A 9053-nucleotide genomic window follows, 5' to 3' on the forward strand; every position below is an offset into this window, starting at 1 on the left:
TATTATATATATTTTCTTAGTTCTTTGAGTATTTTATTTTTGCTTTTTTGAGACAGGGTTTCTCTGTAGTTTTGGAGCCTGTGCTAGAACTAGCTCTTGGCTTCGAGCTCACAGAGATCCACCTGCCCCTGCCTCCTGAGTGCTGAGATTAAAAGTGTGTGCCACTGCTGCCCGGCTTGAGTATTTTATACAATGTATTTTGGTTTTATTAACTGTCCCTCCCAAACTCTTCCCAGATCCACCCTAACCCCCTGCCCACCTTGTGTGTCTGTCCTTTTCCCCCATCAAGACCATTTTGTGCTGCCCAAATATTCCTGGACATGTGACTTTCCACTGGAGCACAGCAGACATATCAGGTGTCTGGAGAAAACTGACCCTTTCCCAGCAGCTAAAATGGCCAACAGCTCCTTGGGCAGGTGTATGTGGGTTCATGTCCAGGTCTCCTCTCCACGCTGGGCTTTGGTCTGGCTTGTGTATGATGTCACAACCACTGGGGGTCCCTATGTTCAGCTACCTTCGTGGCCTCTGGCTCTTACACTCTTTCTGCTCCCTCTTCTGCAATGGCTCCTGAGCCTGGGAGGAGGAGTGCAGTATATGTTCCATTTAGGGCTGAAGATCCTTGAGCCTTTTACTTGGCCAGTTTGGGGTCTTGTTAATCAGCATCTACTACCACACTGGTCTTCGTAAGGGGGCTCTCTGGTTTGATTAAGTGTTCCCTAAGGTCCCCAGGTTAAAGACTTGGTTCTTGGCCTGTGAAACATTTGAGATGCGGGGCCTATTGGGAGGTTGGCTGGTCACTGGAGACATGCCCTTGAAGAGGAAAGGGGAACCTTAGTCTCTTCTTCTCCTCTTTGCTTCCTGGCATCAAGTAAACAGCTCCTGTTCTACCATGTTCTCCCCCAGGAGAGGCCTCTTTATCACAGGTTCAAAGGTAACAATGTCAGGTGACTATGGACTGATACTACTGGCTGGCAGTGGGGCCTAGAGAAAGCCTTCCTCTTTATAATCTGATTATCTCAGGATCTGCTCCAGGAACAGAAGCTGACTAATAATCTTCCAAATGTTTTTTGTTTGGTTTTGTTTTGGGTTTTTCAAAACAGGGTTTCTCTGTGTAGCCTTGGTTGTCCTGGAACTCACTCTGTAGACCAGGCTGATTTGCCTGCCTCTGCCTCCTGAATGCTGGGATTAAAGGTGTGTGCTACCATTGCCCGCCTTGTTTTATGGTTACTCCCAGTTCTCCTCCTCTGTGTGGGCGCTGCCATCTTCTCACTGACACCTGCCGGGCCTGCTGAGCTGTGGGTGAACAGGGTGGCTACCCACAGGGAACCAGAGCTCTCTGTACTTGCTGTGCTTTATCCTTTGTCAAGGGGTAGGGCTTAAGACAGGTCTCAAGTAGTCTAGGCTGGCCTTGAACTCCTGATCCTTCTGCCTCTGCCTCCCCAAGTACTGGGATTACAGGCATGGACCAAAACCACCAGTTTACTTGTATCTTTAATTCTTTTGAAGAAGATAAGAATAATGTTGAAGCTGAGGAAAAAAGGGGGAAGCTGAGGCAAAAGAAAAAGAAGTCATGACGATGATGTTGGGAATGGGGATATTCCAAAATTAAGATTCTTCTAAAAAGGAACTGTTCTACTGCACACAGGGAATATTCAGGATAAATAGCTTGCCAGGAGTTGATGTCACTTTTCTAAAGGACACCTGGATGGTTCCTGTAATAACTTAACTGGGAAATCACCATAATAATGGGAGTTTGGGTGGTGGTTCTACAGTAAGAGTTCCAGGACAGCTAGGACTACACACACACACACACACACACACACACACACACACACACACACACACACAAAAAAAAGCTCCCAGGAAGCAGGGCACAGGAATCTCTGTGCATCTGAGGCCAGTTCAGTTCTAGACTAGTCTGGGCTACATAGTGAGAACTTGTCTCAAAAAATAAAATTAAGTGACTCACAATACACTCTGGGCACAATTTCATTCTCAGAGGTTGCTGCCCACTCTCCCTCCCCCTTTTCCAGACTGAATATGTAGCTCAAACTGGTTTCAAATTCATTGTGATCCTCATGCCTCAGCCTCGCAAGTGCTAGGATTCTAAGTGTGTGCCCCTGTGCCCAGGTGATACAGCCGTATTTGAAAATCCCCCCTAAGATCAAGAGAATAAAGTATTTGTAAATGATCCAAGAGTTAAATACCAACCCTAATTCAGACAAAGGCCCCACCCAGTAAGTAATAACAGCAAGAACATTTGGCTACTCAAGGATGCTCAGGGTCTCATGACCTGGCAGGGATGTTGGGTTCTAAACATCTACCAGGAGAAGGCAGTCCCAGGCCTGAGAGTTGTTTTTTTTTTTTTTAAAGATTTATTTGTTATTATGTATACAGGGTTCTGCCTGGATGTACAGGACCTCTGGAAGACTAGTCAGTGCTCTTAACCTCTGAGCTATTTCTCCAGTCCCATTTTTAAAAACTGAGGTTATCTGCCAGGAACCCTGTTGGTCAGGACCCAGTTCAGGAGAAACTGAATCAGAGGCAACAAATGGGCACTGTCCTAGAGTGGGCAGAGGCAGCTTGATATAATCACAAAAGGGAACAATATGATATGGCTTGGGAAGTTTGTGCTCTTTCAGGAGATGATAGCTGGGTGATGGCCCACAGGCCTTTCCAAGGTTGAGACCTTATGAGGGGCAAAGGTAACCTGTGCTGAGGGTGGTCTGCACTGTAAGTTCAAGCACAAGCAGAACTTCATCTTTTGAGGGTGTCGAAGAGCTCAGGGTGTGGCTGACAAAGACAAACAACAGTTATAAACTGGGTCGTCCTGTTCTTCTGGATTCTGCCTTTGACTGAAGTCTGCATTCTAGATAAGGATTCTTATCTTCTGAGAAATGGCTTTGTGTTATCAGTTACCAGGATTTTATATAAACACCTAAGTTAGGTCAAGTGGTTTCCTAAGTTCTGTGGTGGCACTTAAGCCTAGCTTCAGAGGCCTAGTGCACACTGGTGGGTAGGAACAATGGTGGCAGGTTCCACCTAACAGGTCCTACTGGCTTGAAGGATTCTGCTGTCACAGGGGAAGGACACTAAGTCTGAGGTTTTCCTCCTCTTTTTCTTTCTGAGACGGGGTCTCACATAGCTCAGGCTCATATCTGGAAGCTCACTGTGTGTGTAGCCCAGGCTGGTTGTACCCTCCTGACTGTCTCAGATGGTGATTTTCACAGTTGGCAGGCTCGGAAACAGAGTGGTCACACTTACGTGGAGAGAACTTCAGAGGGCAGGTCTGTGATGTAAGAAGGGATCTTCCGCCCTGTCAGGAACTGCGCCACTTCGTTGCTAAAGGTGTTACAGTTGTGTTCAAAGAGATTGTAGGCTTCTCCTCTGTTCGTGCGAGAAAGGGAGTGGAGAGCAGATGAGCAAGCCAGCATCTATGTGGAGTGACGGTCACTACAGAGCGGGAAGGTGGGCAAAGCCTTATGTGAAGACTATGGCCAGTCCTCTCAAACATCAGGAGGACTGTCTGCAGATCTGAACCTCTGAGAGGTGATTAATAAGGGAAAGATGAGCCAAAACCGGACCCTTTCTACATAGTTCCAGAAGCTTTACACTTAAAACAGGGCAAGGATCAGAGGTGAACCCTTAATAAAACTGAAAAGATTTACTTATTTTATGTATGTATTTATGAATGCATGTGCATGTGTGTGCCTACCTCCTGTGAAGGCCAGAAGAGGGGGTCAGACACCCTGTTACTGGGAACTGGACTCAGGCCTTATCCTCTTGAGATATGCTCAACAAGTGTTCTTATCCTAAGCCAGTAGTTCTCAGCCTTCCTAACGCTGCAACCCTTTAAAGCAGTCCCTTCTGTCATGATGGCCCCCAGCCATGGAACTATTTCATTGCTACCTCAGAACAAATTTTGCTTTTGCTATGAATCTTTTTTCTTTCTTTCTTTCTTTTCTTTTTTTTTTTTTTTTTTTTGAGACAGGGTTTCAACAGTCCTAGGTATCCTAGAACTAGCTCTTGTAGACCAGGCTGGCCTCAAACTCTGCCTCCCGGGTGCCAGGATTAAAGGTATGCACCACCACCGCCCAGCCTGCTAAGAATTCTAATGTAAATATCTGATATGGGACTTCCAAAAGGATTGTAAACTAAAGGTTCAGAATCACTGCTCTAAACCATCCTTCTAGATCCTCCTCTGTATTTTCCCCCCAGAAGGGTTTCTGGAACTTGCTCTGTAGACCAGGCTGGCCTCAAACTCAGAGATCCAACTGCTTCTGCCTCCGAAGCGCTGGGATTAAAGATGTGTGCCATCACCGCCTGTCTTTTTTTTTTTTAAGTCATTTATTTTGTGTGTATGTGTGTGGGAACATGAGTAAAGTTAGAGGGAGATGTGTGAGAGCAGGTTCTCACACCCCACAGTGTGGGTTTCAGGGGTCAAACTCAGGCTGCCAGGCTCTACAGACTGATGAGTCCTCTTACCAGGCTTTCACTCAGGGTTCTCTTTTCCCCCCGAGACAGGGTTTCTGTGTAGTGCTGGGTATCCTGGAACTCACTCTGTTGACTAGGCTGGCCTTGAACTCATAGAGAAGGCAAACTCCACTACTGCTTGGTTAAGTTTGTCCTTTCTTTTTTTTCCTTTTGAGACAGAGTCTCTAGCTCAGGTGGCCTTTTACTCCATATGTAGCTAGGGATGACCTCAAACTTCTGATGTTCCCGCCTCCACTTCTTGAGTGCAGGAATTAGAAGCATGTGCCAATACACCAGTTCAGGTTTCTATGGTGCGGGGGTTGAACTCGAGGCTTTGTGCATGATAGAAAAAGTCCTCTACATCGTCAGCCTGAAAAAAGCCTATAAGTTGGTATTTCATCCCATTTCTCCCACAAACCCTGTTTTCAATATTTAGGGAAATCCACTTGGCCAGAGGTGGGGAACATTTACTGGCTCTGCTCAGAAGGAACAAGTGGCCCGTTTCTTCTAGGCACAACAGAAAGCATGCTGGGATGGAAGTTTGCTGTTGAGGAGACGTGGGCTCTTTCTATAGCTCTGCTTCTCTACAGTGACAGTAAAGAGTGATGAGGCCAGAGCTGAGCGTCAGGGACGGCTGCCCTGGCTCCGCCCCCCAGAATGTGTGTCTAGCAGTGGCGCACACAAGCAGCCACCACTCTGGCCTTACTCACCGGAACAGAGACTCCCCCAGGGAGGACAGGTATTCCAGAAAGATTTCTTCTGTGACTTCTGTGTTCCCCACATCAACCACAGTGTCTGGGGCCCCAAGCAATGTCCCTCCCTGAAAGAGTCAACCCAAGAAAGTCACTAAGTCACCATCTCTATCACTTTCGCTTTCTTTCGGCTGTTCTGAGGATCAGACCCAGGACCTTATGCATGCTAGGCAAATGCTCTATCACTGTGACCGTCAACACTCTGTTAACTTTTAAGAAGGGATCTATGAACTCCAGGCTATCGTCCCCATTTATTAAATTATTATGTAACCCTGGATGGCCTCCAACTCACTTGCTTCTGCTTCCAAGTGCTGGGATTAAAGGTGTGTACTACTTACTGTGTGCCAGGCTTGAATTTCCTATTTTTTGCTTTAAAATTTGTTTGTTTGTTTGTTTATTTAGTATGTAGTGTTCTATCTGCATGTGTGCCTGCAGGCCAGAAGAGGGCATCAGACTTCATTACAGATGGTTGTGAGTCTCCATGTGGTTGTTGGGAATTGAATTCAGGACCCTGGAAGAGTAGTCAATGCTCTTAACCTCAGAGCCATCTCTCCAGCCAGCCCCCCTCCCGCTGCCCCAGTTTAAACTGTGACTTTTAACACAAAACTACAAAACTCTATTCCAACAGCTTCATTTTTTAACTGCTGGAACACTCTTGTCATAGGAAGCGGACTATTTTCTCTATGTGTTAAGGTTATAGAGTTTAGAGTTCAGCTGGCTGCTTGTGGGGCCTGTGTGGGTGGGTCTCTACACTGTCCATTTATTCTGTTGCTAAAGACAGAAACCTATCTATCTGAGTGTGGTGGTGCACACTTTTAATCCCAGCACTCTGGGGGCAGAAGCAGGTGGATATCTGTGAGTTTGAGGCCATCCTGTTTTACATATCAAGCTCCAGGACAGCCAGGACTACATAGAGAGACCCTGTCTCAAAAAAACATAAACAACAATAAAAAGACAGAAACCCGGAACCCATGATTTCCTTCTGCTCCCAAAATGATCACAAGATGATCACTAGGACAGAACATGACAGCTGGGCTGCCACAGGACATCAAGGAGGGCAGACTCAGGAAAGCAGAACACTCCAGAACGGAGCTTGCCTATAAAAGCCACTGACTGACAGCCCCAGAGCACTTCCCTTGAGGTTGACATTGCTTTAGGCATTGGGGAAAGCATGGTGAGCAGGACCAGTTATTATGGTAGCTAGAGGAAAATTACCCAATGTTCCAGAGAATAAGAGGTCAGTATTGCAACTCCTATTGTTCATTCACACGACAAATATATATATATTGAGAACTTATAAGGCTAGACAATGGGAGCACAATATATACAAAACATGAGATTTCTGTCCTCACAGAACTTAAAGTTTATTAAGGAAGGCATGTAAAAAATTCTATATACCAGTGGATCAAGAAGCTGAAATAAGGACCTGGCTGAAAAAGTGAAGAGGGGGAAGGTCAGGCTGAGGTTTGTCGGAGGGAATCAACACCCAGCTCAGACCTGAAGAATGGACAGGCACATCGGGTGAAGGGTTAGGGAGCTATTCTGTAATCGGAGTATAGGGTTAAATGCCTGAGCTGAAGACGGCAGAGGTGGGGAAGCTACAACCTGCAAAGAGGATGGCTAGAGAGCGACCCAGACAGGGTCAGCGGGAGACTCTGCTGAGCCTTTTGGCTAAAGCAGGGGAATACTTGGAAAAATTAAATTCCTTTAAAAAACAACCCCCAACAACAACCCAGCATCTCAAAACTCACCATGTAGGGCACAGTAGTAACCCCAGTACCTGGGAGGCAGAGGCAGCAGGATCCTTTTGAGTTCGAGGCCAGCCTGTTCTACCTAGAGTTCCAGGACAGTCAGGGCCACACAATCCCAGCGCTGGGTGACACTAAGGAAAACATCAGAAGCTCAAGGTCATCCATGGCTACCTGGTGAGTTTGATGCAAGCATGGTTGTGTGTATCTTTAATTGGGCAGCAGAGGCAGGAAGATCTCAGAGATTCAGACTTAAAAGAAACCTGTTTCCTATATGGAGGACAGAGGGGTTTCAGGCTAGTTTCATAGGTCTAGCCTAGACAGGAAGTGGTGAGGACCACAGTGAAAACTCTGGAGGGATGGGAAGAGATGAAGAGAGAAAGACTGACTGAAGACACAGTGACAAGGTGGAACTGACCAGCTTCTGGGTGCAAGCATGCCTGTGATCCCACAACTTGGGAGGTAAAGGAGAGCATTAGGAGGCTCAAGCTGAAGATATTTGGCAGTACAGTGAGCTTGAGGCCACCCTCAGTCACGAGACACCTTTTTATCCCAAAAAGAAAACAGAAAAAGAAGTGACTAGGCTTAAGAAAAAGACTTGTGATAGGGTGGTCAGTGAAAAATTAAGAATGACATCCTACTTATGATATCAAAATGGATAGCTGGTCTTTGCTTCAGTACACCCATGATAATCCCGAGATGGCTCTGAGATAGTCTAAAAGGGACATGGGTATTAGAGTCAGAAAGATCATGTGAGAAAAGAAACCCACAGGAGCAGACTGACTGCAGGACGGCAAGGACTGGGTTAACTGGAAGGTGTCAGTCTTCCTGTCTCTCCCCTCTCCTTTCCCCCAACCTCTGCTGAGGATGAAACACGGGGATTGTGTATGAGTGTGTGTGTGTGCTAAATACTAGGCAAGTGTTCACTGAGACACACCTCCAACTACTGAAAGCATTTTAAAGACTTTATTCTTTCTCTGTCTTTTTTTTTTAAAGATATATTTACTTATTATGTATACAACTTTCTGCCTCCATGTATACCCAAACGCCAGAGGAGGGCGCCAGATCTCATTACAGACGGTTTGGAGCCACCATGTGGTTGCTGGGAATTGAACTCAGGACCTCTGGAAGAGCAGGCAATGCTCTTAACCACTGAGCCATCTCTCCAGCCCTCTTTTTTTTTTTTTTTAATATTTATTTATCTATGTGTGTGTGTGTATGCACACACGTGAAGTGGTCAGAGCACAACTTGCAGGAGTCACAATGTGGGTCGCAGGGATAAATTCAGGTCGTCAGACTTGGTGGGGAGCAAGTAACTTTCCCTGCTCTCATCTCACAGTCCTATTTTTTTAATATATATTTTTAATTTAAAATTCATTTTTATGTACCTAGTTACTTTGCTTGCATGTATGTCTGTGTACTACCTACACGCAGTACCTGGGGAGGGCATTGGATCCTCTGGAACTAGAACTACAGATGGTTGTTAGCTGCCCTGTGGGTGCTGGAAATCAAGCCTAGGTGACTGTTGAACAATCTCTCCCCTGAAGCTCTCTCTGTTCTACTACATTATCTATCAGAGCATGCGCACACATGAGCTCCAGTCAGAGGGTGAGTTATGAGATGGTTCTCTATTTCTGTGGATGTTCTAGAGACTGAGCTCAGGTTGTCAGGCATGGTGATAAGCCCTTGACCTGCTGGGCATTTCTGAGCTGGAACTCACTAGGTAGCCAAAGACTTCAACTCCTGATCCTCTTGCCTGTACCCACAGGCACTAGGATTATAAAGCGTTCAGTTAAGTCTTTTTTTTTTTTTTATTTTTATTTTTTAAAGTAAGTGTCTCTGTAGCCTGGAACCCTCTGTTGACAGGGCTAGCCTTGAACTCAGATTTGTCTGCTTCTGCTTTCTAAGTGCTGGGATTAAAGGTGTGTGCAGCCACCCTGTGTTACGCCCACCTCGACCAGCAAGGAAGACGAAGACCAACATTGGAGCTCTTCTTGCTAGCAGTTTATTCAGAACCTTGTTCTGTCCTCTCTCTCTCTCTCTCTCCCCCCCCCCCCCTCTCTTTTCTCCCACCCCTTCT

The 9053-nt window shown here is 46.1% G+C and overlaps 1 protein-coding gene across 1 annotated transcript in view; it reads right to left on the minus strand.

Annotated features, from left to right (window-relative positions):
• Desi1 (desumoylating isopeptidase 1) overlaps nt 1-9053 on the minus strand; it is a 25453-nt gene that overhangs the window by 3039 nt on the left and 13361 nt on the right. The window contains 3 exon segments of the mRNA XM_050165659.1: nt 3265-3398; nt 3401-3453; nt 5184-5293. Of these exon segments, the coding sequence (XP_050021616.1) occupies nt 3265-3398; nt 3401-3453; nt 5184-5293 (297 nt within the window).

Source organism: Alexandromys fortis, unplaced genomic scaffold, assembly GCF_014885135.2.
Source record: "Alexandromys fortis isolate MF-2015 unplaced genomic scaffold, M_Fortis_MF-2015_v1.1 scaffold_157, whole genome shotgun sequence".
Lineage (NCBI taxonomy): Eukaryota > Metazoa > Chordata > Mammalia > Rodentia > Cricetidae > Alexandromys > Alexandromys fortis.